We start from the raw sequence: 18,042 nt of genomic DNA, 5'->3' as shown, positions 1-18,042 counted from the left end.
TTATGGTACAATACATGGATATTATAAATGTTAACCTGCGAACGTCCCTGTTGCATCGTAAGAAATTTATTTCATATTTTTTCAAGATGGTTTTCCATTTACGCATGCCATTGAAGGAAGGAAGCTTCCACCCATTACAGGTCCAGGGTCTTGTAGTCAGCACCTGCCTCCGCACTCAAAGGCTGCACGCCAGCCCGAGCATCACTGCCTGCAGGCTGGAAGTTGAAGCGGTTTCCGATTCCTGCCGTCGCGGCCTCGCCAAGCATGTTGTTTGCGTCCTCACCGGGTCCCTTCAAGCTAACCGCCTGGAGAGTATCCTGGACTTCTTTTACACGCTTCTTGAAGGCCATCCGGTCCAGGAAAAGCTGCTGGCGAGCCAGTTCAAGTTCCCGGCGTTCGGCCTCGATAATCTCTTCCATCTCGTTGAACTGCTGCAACTTAATCTCAAACTTCTGCAGAGTGACATTGACGGCAGCAGAGACTAGGCGGGTCATCTCCCGTTCCTCGTGAGACGCAAGAGCACCAGCACGAGCTGCTGAGGTGGCAAGTGCGACTGTAGGCAGAGAAGCCTTGGACTGCTTATCAGAGCTGGAGGTTTCTACAACCTCGGCAGTAGAGGCATCCACATCCATGGAATCCTCGGTCTTCACTCCAGAACCCTCTTTTTCCTTGCCCTTCTCCTGACTCTTGTCAGAGCCCTTCTCAAGTTGCTTCCGAAGCTCCTTACGGATCTCATCCACGGAGCGACCCGCCGCAGCAGCGGCCACAGCAGGCTCTGCCATCTGTGCCAAAAAGGCGACTACTGACAGAACGGGGTTCTCAGACTGGCTGATGGGCTCCCGCCCACCAGCGGTCCGCATATCGGGCAAGTCCTCAACATATTTGTCCTCAATCTCCAGTTGCAGGAATTTCATCACACATTCTTCCTTCGTTCTGGTGCCAACATGGTTGGCAATTTGCTCCCAATTCTCATCAAAATTCTCCAGTCCTTCGAGGAGCAGTACAAGTTCGGAGTCGGACCAAGGAGCATCCTTGTCTGGAACCACTGAATACGCGTTGTCTTCGAGTTTAACGAAATCGGAGGCGCTATGGCTGGAAGGCATGCGGCCTTGTAAGAAACAGTTAGGGCAAAGGTCATACTTCGAATCGGGGGCAGATGCGTTAGCGGTGGCTGGGGTCGACTTCGCATAATGGAATCTGAGTCGGGTACAATCGATGCCGCATGAGAAGCAGTGGGACTTCTTTCTGGGTTCTTTGGAAGCGGTCTCCATTGCCTTCACCGCATCACCCGTCGCACCGTTGGTGGAGCCGTCGCCATTTGTCTGCTTCTCCTTATCCTCAGCAGCAGGAGTGATCTCCTTGCCCTTATCGTCATAGACGTTGCGACGGATCTCGAGGTTAAGATCAGCCTTTGACGCTGGGGCAGCTGAAGCTGCACGTTCAGTGGCCGGTAGAGGCTTTCCGGGCTTGACAAAATGGTTTGGCCCGGGTTGAAAGGGTTGAAGGCCGCGCGGGGTATCAGCAATGACTCGGAAATGACCTGTAAAGGGAGGACCAATATTTGACGGACGGGTTTGGGGATCAACCTTAAAAGCGTCAGCAACGAGGCATAGATCAAATCAGAAATTACTCACTTGGTAGTTAATCAAGCCCCACTGTTCTAAGAACGAGTGAACACGCATGATCGCGCACACATCTCCAGCAAGATTACGGCGGCATGCGGTGACTGTGAGATATTCGATAGGGTTCAGTCTGTAGGTATTGATCATGAAATCGCGATAATCTTTATAGACTGCGGGTGTCTTGCTTCGGTTCCTGCCATTGAAAAACTCCGCGAGGGCCTTTTTCTCGATCGGATGAACGGTGTGCATGTCGAACCACGTGGAATAACTGGGAAGGATAATGGCATGTGTTTGCGAAACAAGATGTGAGCGCGCCGAAGATTCGATCGACGACTTGCCTTGTCCAGACTGATCCTCTGTAGCACCTTCGGCACCTGACTGCGCAACGCCGTCGGCATTTTCGTCAGCGCCCTCGCTTTCTTTTTTTGGCTCAGTCTCGGTGCCGCCCATCTCTTCATCCTCCGGTTCGCCTTCGGTGTTCTGAGCTTTGGGTGAGGCCGGAGCGTCTAGAGGATTATCAGTCCCTGAAATATTCAGTTTTCCATTTTCTTAAGACTCTTGACGCGATTGCGATTCGGAGCATAACATTGCGAACGTTGACAAACTCCGCATTCTGTTAGGGGAGGGAGGTCAAACCCACCAGAAGGGTTAATCACTTCACCTGGAGCATCTTGGGTCGCAGTCGCGGAGTGAATATCATCGACAGCGCCGCTTGAAATGACGTTACTCTCTTCCATGTTGATAAATGGTGGTCAGAGAAGGATACGGAGGTCGCAGGCAGCGGAGCAAGGGTCTCTGCTTAGAAGGCCAATGGAGGCGAGTAACAGGGTGCGGATGCAACCCTTAATCAACTGGTCTATCAATAAGTGTGGTAAGCTGAGCCTCCGGGATAAATAGCGGAAGTGACACCAAGCGGAGAAGCAATAAGGTGACGATGAGGAAGATGGCTTAGTAGCGGTGCAACTGTCGCGACACGGCCGTCGCTCCAAAAGTTCGTGCCAAGAGCCTCAGGTACGCTAGCCACTTTGGGAATAGGCGTTCTCTCTTCTACTCTGCCCTGCTTCCTACCTCAGCTCTTACTTCCTACTTCCTACTACCTACTCGGAGTAATATCTAAGTAAGATTTAACAAATACTTTGACCATTTACCTTCCTTCATGTAACTGATTATAATAATGGAGATTCCCTCTTACATCGGTACAATCTTTAAGTTACTTCTATCTCTTCCTCGGCTGACATAGTCCACCGGACTTAATACTATAATTTACCCGAAAGCTCTCGATCATGAACCATAGCACCATCAATACTATCAATTATAATTATAATGCAACTCTGAGTACAGATTTCATATGCTATCTTTCGAGCAAGAACCGGCTAGCTCTTTCAACCACTTCCCTCCCTTCAAGGATGCGTCATTTTCGAGGTTGCCTCAGCCTTCTCCGCCAGCGCTTTGGCAATGGCAGGTCTAGCCTTGATTCTCTCCAACCAGGCATTGAGATGAGGAAAGTCCTTTTCCAGATCAAATGCATCTCCGGTGATCCAGGGAATGATGCCGAACCAGGGAACGAAGGAGAGGTCGGCATAACTGTACTTGTCGCCGACCAGATACTCACGGTCTGCAAGAACATTGTTCATCGTTTCCGACACACGACGGATTTCGTTGACGTAGCGCACCCGGGCGCTTTCGACCTTCTCCGGGTGGTATTTGGTGAACCATACTGCCTGGCCGAAGTAGGGGCCCTGACCCGACATCTGGAAGTGGAGCCATTGCTTGGCGTGGAAGTATTCAGGAGTGCCGGCTTCGAAACTGAACTTCTTCTCTTTGTCGTAGGTTTCAATCAAGTATTCAAGGATAGCACCCGACTCCCACAGGGTGATTCCTGTGTTGGGATCCTCGATGGCGGGAACACGGCCGTTGGGGTTGAGCTTGAAGAAGGGCTCACTCTTGATTTCGGCGAATTGAAGATATTTGTATTCGTAAGGAACATTAAGTTCGTTGAGGAGCATGGCCACCTTCCAGGGGTTGGGACCGGCGGAATGCCCATGGAGGATAATAGGCTTAAGAGACATCTTCACTGGATACTCTGATAGGGGAGTGGGGGTAAATTGTTGTTGTGTGTTGAGGGAAATAAGGGTAGTGGTTTGTAGCAATGTGGTACGACGATAGATATTGCCAGGGAAGCGTGAGGTATATGCCTCTTTAAATAGGATCGCACGACTTCCGAATAGTAGGTTGTGGTCACTCCGCAGTGGATATTCAGCATCCACTCAGAATTAATTGAATCATGGATTCGGGTGGTTTGCCGCATAGCTGTCGTGCGCTGACAAATGCACCTTGGGGAAGGTATCCAGTTGGCCTCTCGTTGGCATTATCAATCGTCATGCCTGTCCACATTGATCGACTATTGGAGGAGGATATCTGTTCGTCTTCTTACATCGAACGCCATCGAATGAAGCCGAATTTGTCATCGGTTTCACTGACAGACTTTCACATCTGCTTTGTAATCAACTCGGAGATCATGGGTTACATGGTATTAGCTCGAGGTCCTGGCAAATGAATCAAAGTGAGGAGCATGTAATGAAACCGGTTATGGCGCCCATTTATCATATCTATCCGCTTTTCAAGTGTTGGTGTTGATTTTGAGGGTAGGCTTTGGATAATAGTCAAATAACATCAACCCTATGACTCTCGGCATGTTCTGAAGTGATCCTTAGCGACGAAAGGTACTATTGCAAAAACAACACCCAAAGAGGAAGTTAGCTATGTAGTTAGGTTTTCTTCCTCTTCTTGCTCTTGAACTTCTCTGAATTGCGTCTTCTCATGAGATAAAAGGAATATATGATGTGGTTACTATTTAGCGGGGCTGAATTTATATATAAATCTGAACACAACCATGAAACGTCAACCAATCACAACCCCAGTATACAATAGGACACTGACACAACCACATACAGCTATAAACTGGTCGAACCAACACAAGTTCCAAGCATGTATGTAGAATTATGTTATGCATGCATGAGATCGCTTAGGACGAACCCAGCAACATCGAATGGGACTGTGCAATTTCAACTCCGACTCATGGTGCACAGATTTTCATCATTCCCTGTCCGCCACATGCTTGTTTATTCTAAAATTATCTCCAATTTCTTAATTTAACAACTCAGCTCTATCCTCTTCCATTTAATCCGAAATGCCCTCATCTTTACACGCCAACTCCGTGTCCTTCTTCGATAGCTATCGGAATGAAAAGTTCGACGTCGGAGTTCGGAATAGCGACATAGATCGGAGTACGCCAAGACCAAGACCATTCTGGCCACACAGCCATAATAGAACTATTCTATATACGTAGAACGGAGTAGACTTGCCTACAACACTCTAAACGTATCCAGTAACCGCCTTGAATGAAACCATATGCCGGAACTTCAGATCCTGACGTACGCAGCCATGAAGCCTAAGGCCCATCCTGAGTCACGCCCGGAATCCCACCAATGACCGGCCACAGCAAACCGAGCAAAGCAGACAAAACCAAACTCTAGATGAATGACTCCAGATCCCAATTTCTCGGCAAGTGGAGTCGAGACCCCCGACTGTCATAAAGGGAATGGATTACAGTTACCTAGACTGCTCCGATTTCTTAGTAAAAAGAAGGAAAGAGACCAGACAATGGTACATACCGCTCCCACGGCATCCAATGACATACCCACTTGACCAAAACGGGTGCCCTACAACTCTCTCCCCGACATCCAAACAAAGCTAGACAATACGAAACGACCACCACCACCTCCCAACTCTAAGCAAGATTCTAGACTGGATTCTGAGTAATTCGGATTCTACCCGAAATAACTTCACCGACTTCGTGTTTGTTCACGCCCTTCGCTTCTTGGTATACCAGAAGAGACTGGTCTTGTGGGGTGGACACGAGCAGCCATGACGCATTTTTGGCATCTCATCAGGCACTCAAGCCGCCTGTGGAGCCGTGAAGATAAAGTATGCTTGGTTGGAGTAGATTGCTAAGCCTTACAGCTAATCGTTGGGGTGGGTCGACTTTCATGCTTTGGCGCTTGTTTTTTTCCTATTTTTTTAATTTTTCTTTGGGGTTAGTTATTGTACTCCGTAAGGCGTCGGAGTAAAAAATGCGTAGTACGGTACGGAATGGAATATAAGGTATGGAGGAGGGAAGTGACTGTATTGGGAGGGTATATATAGACCGTGTACGATCCTGTTTGGTATACTTTTTTTCAGTCTATCATCAATCACTTATTACTCTTCACTTGAAGAATAAAATCGAGTCACTGTTGACTGGAACTACTGCTATATCTACCGAGTACTCTATCAAGATTCTTTCCAAACTATACAAAGCAAACCAAAGAACAACCACAAACATTCCTCTCCATCAACCAACTTTCCCAAAGACCTCCTCTTCAAGAGAAACAATGGCCTTCAAATCTCCCAAGTCAACCATCACCGTCTCAGACGACGCGGCATCAACCCACTCCTACCTTTCCACAACAACAACCCTAAAGGGCACCGACGCCGAACCCACCAAGAAGAAATGGCTCTCCCTAAAGAAGACAGAGAAGACGGGCACCTCCACACCAAAGAACACCGCACGTGCCGAGAAAGCGCTACACTATGAGGCCATGGCTTTTTACCTTGGGCATCGATGAAGCTGCAAGGGAGATACATCAGATCCGGCAAGGAAATGAGGGGATTATTGAACGGAGCTAATGCTGGGGATACATGACAACTCAATTGATGACGTACCGTACCCTTTCTGCCTGGTGCACCTTGGGGACTTGGCTTAGTTTTGTGCTTTTGTTGGGAAAAATTGGCGTTTGGGAAGGAGTGTTAGATTGCATGATGCGCTGTGTTTACGATTATGAGCGCTTTGCTTGAGATTCAGTTCTTGTTCATGTTGTTTAGTTCATACTACGTATTGGTATGTGGTGATCGGTTTCTCTGTAGAGGGCCGAGTGCTTAATGGGTTATATCTGTTATTTCACGATTAGGAAACTTGAATCATTTTGTTCATTTGAATAGAAGACGAGCATACCTTGGCAGCCATGAAGTACGTTAGCTTCAAGACATTACTAGTGAAGTTTCTATGAAGTCAGAGTTTAGAACCATCATCCAGTCATGACCGTTTCGTATTAAGACTATGTAATTAATCCTTAGGCAGCCGTGTCCTACAGTCCCGCTAGCAACTCGCTCATTGAGATGGGCTTTCGCACAGCATTGGAGAACCCGTCGTGATACGTCACCCAAACCTTTCTGCCGGCCTTTGAAGCCTCATTCTGCACTGGACCCTCCTGTAAGCCTCCAGGCTGCGGCGAAGGCTCACGGATTATCCGTCCGAAAAAGTCGCGTTTGACGCCAGCTTCCCGGCCTGATCTTTTTGCCCCCTGCCCCTCGTCCTGTGTCTGGCCGTCTGCAGACTTACCGGCTGATTTTTTGGGGCCAGTAGTGGAGCTCAATGCTTCGGTTTGTTTTCGTACAGTCTCTTTGCGGTACTCCTGGTCAAGGACTTGGCGAACAGCATAGCGCACTGGTGCCGCGCCTGTTGTCCCTGTTGATGAATGTCCTTTGGTTTTCGAAAATGTTACGAGTGAATCCAATGGACTGTTGAACAGTTAGCCTGAATATCTCGAAATGAGGTCTAGATGCAGTGGTGTAACATACGGCTCCATGCGATATGCCCATCCCCCGTGTGCCCCGCCCTCGCCCTCTACTCGCACCTTTTCGAATGTCACACCCAGTCCCGTCATGACACGGACGGCTGCCTGCACGAGAGCCCGCTCGCTTTCTTTACGCACACTGGCCGTGCTCCTCTGTTCCCCACTTCCTCGTACAACAACCGGTTTTACATCAGGCGACAACATCCGCATGAGGTTCGGCACGAGGTCGGTGACCAGACAGTCGGTAGCTCGGAAAAGCCGTAGCATTGGAGCAGTTAACGAAGACTGAAACCCATTGACAATTGCACGGTTCTGCTTTAGAGCCTCATTAGCTGCAAACTCTGCCCTGGGTCCAGAGAAAGGATGTTCCTCTTCTCCCTCATCGTCAGGCTCATTACGAGTGCGCTTGCCATAGGCGGAAGCAAACAGATGGTGGAATGCCACCACAGACTGGCTGAGGTACGGAGTGAGTTCCCAATCCTGATTAGAGAAAACTTTAGATGAGATAGTATCATGAAAATGCAGCCAGTCATAGGCGTTATTGGGCTTAGAGAGGAATGTGTCGTCCTGATATGTCTGCAGGGGATATGAAGTAAAGCACTCTGTGACACAGCGGTCGTAGTCGCCACTAGCATCAACCATCTCTCGTAGTCTGTTAATAGCATAGCGCTTTTTGAGGTCGGCCACACCCACAGGAGTCTTCGCGTTGTCATCGAAAGGATCACGGAAGGATTCGGCGTTGATAGGGACGTCTGCAAAACCAGCTCCTTCCGTAAATACACGCTCGACAATGTCGCGCACGCCTCCACGGTTTAGGCCTTTGAAGAATGAATTACCTCCTGCAGCCTCACTCAGAACATTCTGTTCAAGCCATCTTCTCGTCAATCGCATAGACTCTACGCTCTCGTATTTCAGCTTATGGGCTACCCATTCAGCAGCGACAAGGACACTTCGAATATCGCCTTCGGCCGTTCCGCTGTTTTTAAAGTTGGCTTGCTTCCTCCGGGCAACGCCCCACGACGCTTCACATAGCCTTCTCACTCCGTCGTTATCGGCGGGAATGCCTTCCAAGTTGAAGATCCCCCTCATGCGCGAAACCACGTTCTCCAAGGGTGCTTGACGTACATGGATCATTTCAGCAACAGAAGACGCCCTCAATGGCCGAAGGCTGGGGTGGTATACATCGTTGCAAACCAGAATGAGGGGCCGCAGGAAGCGGAAGTTATCTCCTTTCCTTTTTCTGCCCGCCGTGTTTTGTTCCGATGAGCGTGCCGCATTCTTCTGGTCAAGAAGGACTAGGTCAATCAATGCTTTCATGAAACCTCCCTCACCACCGCTACCAGATCCACCAACAACACCGTCTACCTCGTCGACGACAACGCAGACTGGCCGCGCTGCTTTTCGAACCTTCTTCTCGCCTACCTCCACGTTCATTCCCTTTACGTTCTCCGTACCGAGTGCATCTCGGATCCTCCCTTTCACCACGTCCTTGCTTCGATCATCACTAGCATTGATCTCCAACACTTCATAGCCTGCTTGTTTGGCACAAACATGGGCTAGTGTTGTCTTTCCAAGACCAGGGGGACCGCATAGCAACATGACCTTTCGGTGCGGTCGTTCCTCCTCATTCCCGGACTTTTTTGGCTTCGACCTAGCCAGGTTCGGATAAACAATAGATTCCCATCCTTTTAGCCAGCGCATGACAGATCGGTGCGTTCGTTCGTCTCCTATGAGCTCGGTGAATCTACGAGCCCTATATTTCTCGGTCCACATTATTGTTGCTGCTTTCCTATCTCTCTGGTTCCCCTCTGCGGCCTCAATTGATTGCCTCACTGCGGGGACAGGTGGGGGTCGAGACGTTTTTGACTGCTCGGCCTCCTGTGCAGCTTCATCCATAAGTCTATGTATATCAATACCATAATAACTCTTTTTAGCTCTCCCTGGAGCCGTAGTCGAGCGGCCGGCAACAAGTCTTTCGTAGGAAACAGGGGCAGCAGTCTTCCTTAGCGCAACATTGTGCGTCTTGCCCGAGCAAGTTTTTATCTGAATTGATAGAGGCTCCCTTCGTGGTAAACTGAAAGATGTAGGCAATGAAGTAACGAGAGCGGTAGTTTGGGGCTGTATCGAAGTAAACGTAGAGGTAGAGGTCTGAGCAACCTGAGAGAGATTCACTGGTTCCGTCGGCGCAACAGGTGGTTGTTCGATAAGTTGATCTTCGATTTCAAACTGGCTCCGTAGATGGGCATCTCCAAATGCGTCCATCTCATCCTCGTCATCATCATCATCCAAGAACCCTCCCATAATCTTCTGCCGCTTGGGCTCCCCCGACTGAGTCTCTTCTCCATTCTTCCTTTTCTGCGGGTCCGTCGGCGACGGAGCACTCGACGGAAAGACAACAGGCGACGATATAAACGGCATTTTGCTGACGGGAGGCGAAGACGGTAGAAATACTAGTGGACGAACAGGCGAGTTCAGGTTCCCCAGTTGCGGCTTTCTGCTAGGTTTTGTCGGAGTTTCTAGATTACCGTTAGAATGCTTCGCATCACCATTACCTTCCCATGCGACAGCATACCAGGTCTTATATCCTCGTCACTCCGAAACACGTCTGAGAGATTCCAAGCCCGGTCTAGAATCACAACCTTATTGCGGATATGTTCCTGTCGCTGTAGATGTATAGCCTCGAACTCGTCGGAGAAAGATTCGGAGGGCGGGAGTATATCTATATCGTCTGGTCCCTGGGAGTGGAGGTGTATGGCGGGATCAAACGACGGTGGGAATGACGACGGTGGCGATGTCATTAAAGCGTCAAGAGGTCATTTCATATTTCGATAGTGTCGTACATTCAATTGACCAGTTTGGTGATACTCTCGATCTCTAACTCCGTATCTGTGGACCGATTAGATGGAGTGGGCGATGCGACGCGCTTGAACGCGCCGACGAGTACGCGCTAACCCTAAATGGGTTTCAAGTGTATGCGTCGGGACCCGGGGCCAGGTCTGAGTGACGCATGTTGGTCTATATGTGTATGTACGTACGATAGAATGAACGTGAAGATTGTTTATTATTTATAACGGTTCATAAAATAATTGAATAACAGGTTAAACTTGCTCCCTGATCATAGAATGAAAGTCTTCTAAGGAAACGAAAGTTGCGATGTTTGGGAGCATCTCGCTACAATGATAATGTATAGATATAGAACCGTAGCAATTGAGATCTTCTCATAAAGAACTAAGCGGAAGGGCCTATGGTCGCAGCTCTTCAGGAAGTTCTCCTCATGATTGTTCGTATGGTTAAGGGTCCATAGCTCCAGCGCTGAAGCATATCACCTATGCGTTAAACACAAGGGTTTACTCACGAAGATTCGTACAAGTATAGCGTGTTGTAACTAGGAGTCTAATTGCAATTTCCTAGCGCTAACAATGGATGGTATACTGTATAATGGACTCCGGCCCGGAACCTCGCATGAGACAAAAGGAAATCATGATACAAAAACACAAAAGCGAGAAGCCAAACTAAGCCTGGCTCTTCAGCTTTTCAGTCAACTCCGGCACCTTCTCGAAAAGGTCGCCGACAAGGCCGACATCCGCAACCTGGAAGATAGGAGCATCAGGGTCCTTGTTGATAGCAGCGATAACTTTGCTATCCTTCATACCAGCAAGATGCTGGATAGCACCGGAGATACCAGCGCAGAGATACAGCTGGGGTGCAACATTCTTGCCAGTCTGGCCAACCTGCAGACTGTTATCAGCGAAGCCACTGTCAACAGCGGCACGGGAGGCGCCAATAGCAGCGCCCAGCGTATCAGCCAGAGGCACAATCACGCGGTCGAACTCCTCCTTCGACTTCAAGCCACGGCCACCGGACACAACACGGGATGCAGTACCCAGGTCGGGGCGCTCAGACTTGGCGAGTTCCTCAGAAACCCACTCGGTCTGGGCGGGTGACTTGGGGTCAACTCCCTCAACGACTTCTGCGGAGCCGCCTTCGGTCTCAACACCTTGGAAAGCAGTGCCTCTAACGGTGAGGACCTTGATGGGGTCGCTCGACTGAACAGTAAGAATGGCGTTTCCTGCGTAGATTGGGCGGACGAAAGCTGTGTCAAGCATCAGCACATATGACTCATCGACAATGTCAACTTCCTCAGCCTTCCTTATACGTACTATCCTCGCTCTCAATTCCAGTGATATCGGAAACCTGCTGAACATCCAGCAAAGCTGCCACGCGAGGCAGAAGACTCTTTCCGAAAGCGGAGTGGCCGCCAATGATGTGGGTGTATTCGCCTTTCTTGATGTTCTCAACGAGGAGAGGGGCGTAGTTCTCGGGGAGACCCTAGTGTTCCATTTCCGTTAGAAACCACTGACACCCTGATTTCATGGCTCCTAAAACTATCTGTAGCGACCTCGTACCTTCTCATAAGCCTCGCTGTCCACGGCCACTACCTTATCCAGGCCCTTAATCTTAGCTGCCTCCGCAGCCGAGGTTCCCTTAACGCCGTTTCCAGCCACGAAGGCAGTGACGGGACCTCCTAGCTTCTGTGCAGCCGCAATCGCGGAGAGCGATGAGGCCTGGAGCTTGCCATCACGCTGCTCAAGGACGGCCAAGGTGGAGAGAAGGCGGGCGAGCGCAGACTGGTTGAAGGCCCGCGGAGCGAGTTGGGAGCGGACGGCGCGAAGGGCCGAATGTCTTGCGATTGGAATCATGATGGTGTATATTTGAGTTGATTATGAGAACCTGCTCTGGGCTCTTGTCGGGCTGCCAACAAGTAGGTGCAACTGCATAATAGTGAAGTTCTGCCGACGCTTTTGGCGGGCGGGTGGCTATCGTCGGTCCGCCAAGCACCCGCCGATCCTCGGAGAGCTCGGTTAACTGAGGGCGGTGTCCTCTGCGAAAGTGCATGACATGTGCCTCTGCAAGGCTACCTACGGAGGACCCATCTTGACCACAAGTCAATGTTATAATAAGGATACCTTATACCATTGCATTGCTAGAAAATATCTAATTACAGGGTGAAAATCAAAGCAAGGTAGCAACAATAACTTTTTTTCTTCAAAGGGTATTGCAAACACGCCCTATTGTCTAAATCATAAAAATCGACACACGTGACATCGGTACGCCGCCGGAGAACCTATAGTTGCAATTGACAAATATAATCCATATAACACCATAGCAGTAGTATATTATGAAGTCGACTTTCTCTTCTTCTTTCCAGCTTTCGTAACGGATTCTGCCGTCTTGGCAACGTTGCCATCCTCAAGGGCCTTGGCCTTCTGCTTCTGAAGCTTCTCTTTCCTGGCAGCGGCGTCCTCGTCCTCATCAGCAGCCTTGGGCTTCTTGGACTTCTTAGTGCCCTCCAGCAGCTTCTCATCCTCTGCACTCTGCTTGCGCTTCTTGTTCTTGGCGCCTTCGAGGGCCTTCGCATCATCCTCAGCGGCGTCTTCAGCCACATCACCCTCCTCAACCCATAATTCATTGGCTAACCAAATCGGCATGGCCATAGTAGTGGCACCCTTGATGTGAAGGGCCTTGATATTCCTCCAACCCTTCGTAATATACTTATCAGTCAAGCCCTGAACAACAGCATCAACGTTCTCGGACAGCTGCTCCGGGGTAAACTTGGATGAACCAATGCGGATGGAGGCGGTAGTGGCGGGAGCCAGCTGGACAGGCGCGGAGTGGAGTGCCTTCTCGATCTCCTTAGCGACAATGGCGGGAGAAGCGAAAGCACTGTCTTCTTCCTTCGACTTCTGCTTAGGGTCCTTCTTCACCCTCTTGCCATCTTTTTTCTCAACCTTGGCGATGGAAATAGGAATAGGCCGCTTGCTAGACTTGTAGAAGATTTTTCCAAGGGTATTGACCAAGCGCAAAATGATCCGGTCATCCGCCAGGAAGACATCGTGCTCGGACAGGAGTTGTCGCCGACTCTCGAAGCTCTGATATCTGGCCTTCAACTTGGAGTAGCCGATAACCCGGTCAATGCGGGAAGTAAGATGTTCAGGGAAAGAAGGATCGGTAACAATGTTCTTGACTGAGCGCTGAGGGTCGGCGGTGATGAGGCAGACACTGAGGTTTGAGGAGTCATTCAGGGAATGTGGGACGGTAATCTTGCCAGGCTTCAGGCGGTTCTTATCGACAACGTGCTTCTTGGTCGTGACCACGAGCCAGACAGCCTCGTTGTTAAGTGGGGTTTCATCGTCGGACTCGTCGTTGTCTCCAATAAGAGTCTTCTTGGTCGCAGACTTCTCCTTTTCCACCTGCTTCGATTTAATGTGTCGCAAAAGCGCAGAAGAAGCTTTGGAAACCTGCAGGCGTATCGTTAGCTACTGAGATCAAGTCTGCCATTGTTGACGCGGATATTGTTGGTTACATACCTGACTCTTCTCGAGTTGGTAAGGGGACCCGGAGGCCACCTTAGTAGTGACCGCTGTTGAGGACACCATTTTGCTATTTTGTGTCGGTTGCTGCAGATTTCGACTCGTCTCGAATTCTGCGATAATGGAGATCAAAAAAATTCACGGGAAGGCGGTGGGCAAATTTGTCCGGTCTTGGCATCGACCTAGATCGTGGATTAGTCATTCATGCTCCCAATGCGGTAGCAGTCAGCTACCAGGTCTACTCTTCATGATCGTCGCCCTAGTTTGAACGCTCGGTGGAATGTGTCATTCTATATGATAGACGTATATCAAAGTGTATTCTGCGCCTTTGGTTACAATTTGAGCTGGGATACATCGTCCCCGTAATAACAATGAGACGAAAAGGAAATTAACTAGGCAGCCAGTATACTAAGCTCGTTGTACATACAAGTGAATCGGGCGTCCAGAGAAAGAGAGGGTAAAAAGCAAAAAAAAAAAAAAGAAAAGGAAAGGAAACAGGGAGAGAGAATGCCTCGGATACAGCTCTCACACTTGCATTCAGGAATAGAGTCGTTGTTGCCTACTGTCGTCCAAGGTGTACGTAGAGCCCGGAAGCTCGGCTTGTTGACTCCATGAAGGTTGAGGGAACATATTAAACCCCGTCCTCTGGATACTCCGCATTCCATGGGCGTCTCATTCTATAGGGCGAGACAACCAGTGTAGCCGAAATTATATATCCCATTTAGTTTATACACAATGATGTGTCATGGTTGGATACCATTGCCGAGCTTTTTAGACATGATACAGCCCCCTTTGTGGGGTACACGTCAAACGGATGTTTTTGAGAATTGATTTTTTGTTCAATGGGCTGACGTTTTTTGGAGATTGCCTTGATGCCTACTTGAGAGTCGAATAGAAACCGTGACAAAGAGAGAGAAAGTCAAGGCCCTAGTAAAAAATACGTTGGAAACAACGGGCCCGGGGAGGATAACAATATACCGGTTCTGGTGTAGTAGTTGTTCGCACTCCGTACTCCGTAAAGGTGCAGCGCTCCGAATCCCCACTACAAGCCACCCAATATCCATGGTTCGACCACAAAATCAGCAGAGTGTATGGAGTAAAGGGCACTAGAAAAAACAATCAATGATCAGATGTAACGTGTTGGTCATTAATGATTATACGGAGCCTAGCCAGTAGATACCCCTGACGACTGATAGCTTCCCTGGTGCCCCACGGGACGAGATGGAGTACGTAACAACGGAAGATAAAGCCACGCAAGTGTGATGCTATTCGCAAACTCATCGCATGGACTACTATAGGATCACTCCCGAGTTCGAACGGGTGGGAACCCGGAGGTCGTCTCTAGCGTAATTATGAACATGACGCACACGACGTACGTATATAGCACTGTCTACGTGCTAACATTTCATAGGAAAGTGTCGGCACGATGGCCAACGCGATAACCATGCTGGTGACAAGAAGGAAAACTCCCCTTAAACAATTTTATTTTAATTGTCCCATACTTTGTCAAATTGACTAACGAGACTAGCGAAGTAAAATCGTTGCGACGATGGATACGTCCACACCTTAGTCTGCTCCGTAGGGAATAGGACGATTCCTCGGAGAAAAGCGGTTTTCACAGAGAAGACTAAATAACGCTTGTATCTCACTTTATCAAGTGCCAAGCGGCTTGCATTGGAGTTCTCCTATAGGATCTTCAGCTCACTGTGCGCAGCCTGCCGTGTTTGTGTAACTGTCAAGTGGGCACAACGCCTGGTCTAGAGTGAAGGAGAGTTATTTATTCGGCCAGTCTATTGATCTTCGTCTCCACGGCCAGGTCTTAGCACTTACTTGGCACTACACCGACGTTTCCAGCAAAGACATACAATACCTCCGTACGGCGAACGTTCTTTCTCCCATCATACGGTCAAGCTATTACAGGATGAATTGACGATAGCCTCGGTAGACCCGCCAAATTAGCTACCGCATTTCACCCATGGGTTCGTCGCACGGTTTTTATATCTTGGAATGGCTGTAGTCCGGTTAAACAGGCCAAGGATGCGGCATCTGCCTCCTATTTCTGAGATAAAATAGTGGCTGTGTGGCTGTTGGGTGACAGCGGGAAATCACGTCATTAAGAATCCAAGCTGTCCTGTTGACTCCTGCCATCAATCAGGATATTGATGCAGTGGCGTTGCAAAGAATGATATAAGAATGCTACAAAATTCCGGGCCACATGGTTTAAGTGTGGGATCTGCAGGTACGCCCCTCCATGTATAGGTCGATGACAAGTAGTCCGCTGCTTAGCAGCTGATCACGAACATCATTAAAGGATGGGTATGTTCATGTGAACCCTTGCGCCATACAGTAGTTAGTCAATTGTAGACGACATTCATGATCTTAGAAGAAAGCATGTAGTGTCGAGTTGCAGGGTCGGGTCTGAAGGATACCCCTAGTTCCAGCAAGGGCGAGACGGATGATATGGACATTTTTGTTCTGCAAGGCACTCAGATCTTTCTTTGTATTTGTGTTAATTTCCCTGCAGCATCCGAAATCCCAGGCACTTTTATGCGGCTGGGCGCCGTCGAGAACACAGGTAATATCCGCCTGTAGGAGACATTCCTACCTAGGTATTTGTTTTGTTTTACATTATATTCGATGAGATCACGCTGCATGTCGGTAAGTTCCAGCTCTTCTTATTTCATCATGTGGTTTTAATTGGGTATCAGAATCAATCGCGCATGATTTCCAATGTCTGTCAAGTTTACAGTATATACAGGGCTGTACAGAAGAAAGGATGTGTGATGTGTTCATGCGGGGTCCGTTTGAAAGATGATGATACTCATCTTAGCTCAGCGTCGTGATTTGGTAATTGTCGATGTCCTTTTGCTCGTGTTGTAAAATTAAGAGGGTGGCTGACAGTGCTCCATGCACTGTAGTTTTTCCGTAGCAAAAAGGAGAATAGAAATTAGAAAAATAATAATATAATAGCAAAAAAGTTCATCAATGCGTTATTGCAAGGGGTTCAGCAGTGTCTGGAGCGTGGTAACGCAAGATGTTCATGATAAAGAAACGGTAGATGCTCCGCAACGGTCTCCAAGTCTAGTCGATTTGGAAGAACGTTGGAAGCGGAGGATCCCCTATCTCTCTTTATTTTTCTTTTCAAATTTTTCTATTTATCTTTTTAAACCTTCCCAGCCCGATCGTTGCATGGAAGATGATCTGGAAGCCTGCATTGAACGCAGATCCCAGTGGACTCTCTGCCGCGCCAGAGTGGTAATGGTGCGTACAGTGCGTACATATATTACTTGTAGTAGTAAGACGGGTACGGCTACCCCGACGGCTATTAATACATACTCCGCTAGAACATACAGTTGGACGGTCGAGGCTGGTCGGATTCACTGGGAGAGTAAAAAAGCAAAAGAAATATGATAGAAAGAGGACCGATTTTCTGCGATGACTTCCAGACTCTGCCCCTTAATGGGGTCAGTCACGGGCACGTTGCGCTACCATACGGCCATGCAGTAGGCAGCATCGAAATCAAGACCGAAGCAAACACACGGGATATCATTGATGTTTGATTTTTGGCTACTTGAAGTGATCCATTGGTAAACAGTGATTCGTAGAAAACGAATTAGCAAAATAGAAAACAAAAAGTCCATACTACTCTTCTTCTTCTCTCTAACCATGGAAGGTCGATAGGTGAAAAGGTACCTCAGCCTTGAGGGGCTCCTTCAGGAAGCTGCTAATAATACCGGCGGCCCTAATGCAGCCAAACATAACGATCGGACATGAGACATTCCCTGGGTGTCGAATTTTGTGGCAATGGTTCGGGACCTCTGCGCGCAGTTGATTGGTGTACCTGACTGAGGGGAAAGTCAATTTTCCACCAGCCAATGCCTGCGTGGCCGTGCTGATTGGCTAGACCAGGCCCAGAGTAATTTCGGCAACCGCCAAGCTTGCATTCAGGAACAGGAAACTTCCAAACATGAAAAGGAAGTCTAAGGGGGGTAGAGAAAAGGAAAAATGAACCACCATTTTGCACGGCCGCCTTTTGACGTGGTATTGGAGAGGTTCCAGACAATTCCTAGGGAGGAGAGAGGTACTGAAATCAACCATACTAGTCAGGTACTGAAAATTAGTTGAGCTTAGTAAATTAGTCAAGTAACCACCACAATTCTGGGCGGCTGTGGACACGTCTCCCTCGGCGTCCCCCACTTCCAAAGGCCCCATTCTCAGAGACTGATGATGCCCGTGGATAGTGCCTTGGGCCAATTTTCTGTGGTGTTTCCACCCCCCTATTCCTCGTATATCCACTCCACTTGTTGTGGTAGGCCAGTCCGACTGCAGATGTGCACCCATATCGGGACGGTACGGGTATGTACGGTACGGTAA

At 48.9% G+C, this 18,042-nt stretch overlaps 5 protein-coding genes across 5 annotated transcripts; 1 reads left to right on the top strand and 4 right to left on the bottom strand.

Annotated features, from left to right (window-relative positions):
• Positions 1-134: 134 nt before the first annotated feature.
• F9C07_2199328 (uncharacterized protein) lies at positions 135-3,691 on the bottom strand (the record flags this gene model as incomplete). Its single annotated transcript, XM_071509452.1, has 3 exons — positions 135-1,586; positions 1,635-2,146; positions 3,565-3,691. The coding sequence occupies 3 exons, from the start codon at positions 3,689-3,691 to the stop codon at positions 135-137; spliced, it is 2,091 nt and encodes a 696-aa protein (XP_071365545.1).
• A 2,097-nt stretch (positions 3,692-5,788) lies between these two features.
• On the top strand, positions 5,789-6,749 carry F9C07_2278866 (uncharacterized protein; the record flags this gene model as incomplete). Its single annotated transcript, XM_071510336.1, has 2 exons — positions 5,789-5,848; positions 5,900-6,749. 2 exons carry the CDS (start codon positions 5,789-5,791, stop codon positions 6,287-6,289), a joined length of 450 nt encoding a protein of 149 aa, XP_071365544.1. The 3' UTR covers positions 6,290-6,749.
• F9C07_2278864 (DNA replication checkpoint protein CHL12/CTF18) lies at positions 6,750-12,241 on the bottom strand. Its single transcript, XM_041288856.2, has 3 exons — positions 9,870-12,241; positions 7,302-9,813; positions 6,750-7,241 (listed from the first exon to the last, which is right to left on the bottom strand). The coding sequence occupies exons 1-3, from the start codon at positions 10,093-10,095 to the stop codon at positions 6,809-6,811; spliced, it is 3,171 nt and encodes a 1,056-aa protein (XP_041141453.1). The 5' UTR covers positions 10,096-12,241; the 3' UTR covers positions 6,750-6,808.
• Positions 10,810-11,997, bottom strand: F9C07_427 (putative electron transfer flavoprotein alpha subunit; the record flags this gene model as incomplete). The annotated part of the gene is made up of 3 exons (XM_041288857.1): positions 10,810-11,390; positions 11,458-11,626; positions 11,704-11,997. The coding sequence occupies 3 exons, from the start codon at positions 11,995-11,997 to the stop codon at positions 10,810-10,812; spliced, it is 1,044 nt and encodes a 347-aa protein (XP_041141454.1).
• Positions 12,242-13,821, bottom strand: F9C07_2278863 (ribosomal protein L1p/L10e family-domain-containing protein). Its single transcript, XM_041288858.2, has 2 exons — positions 13,666-13,821; positions 12,242-13,596 (listed from the first exon to the last, which is right to left on the bottom strand). The coding sequence occupies exons 1-2, from the start codon at positions 13,732-13,734 to the stop codon at positions 12,475-12,477; spliced, it is 1,191 nt and encodes a 396-aa protein (XP_041141455.1). The 5' UTR covers positions 13,735-13,821; the 3' UTR covers positions 12,242-12,474.
• Between the last annotated feature and the right edge of the window lie 4,221 nt (positions 13,822-18,042).

Source organism: Aspergillus flavus, chromosome 1 (genome assembly GCF_009017415.1).
Source record: "Aspergillus flavus chromosome 1, complete sequence".
Lineage (NCBI taxonomy): Eukaryota > Fungi > Ascomycota > Eurotiomycetes > Eurotiales > Aspergillaceae > Aspergillus > Aspergillus flavus.
The sequence above is the reverse complement of the archived record's forward strand: the minus strand, read 5'-3'. Positions and strand labels throughout refer to the sequence as shown.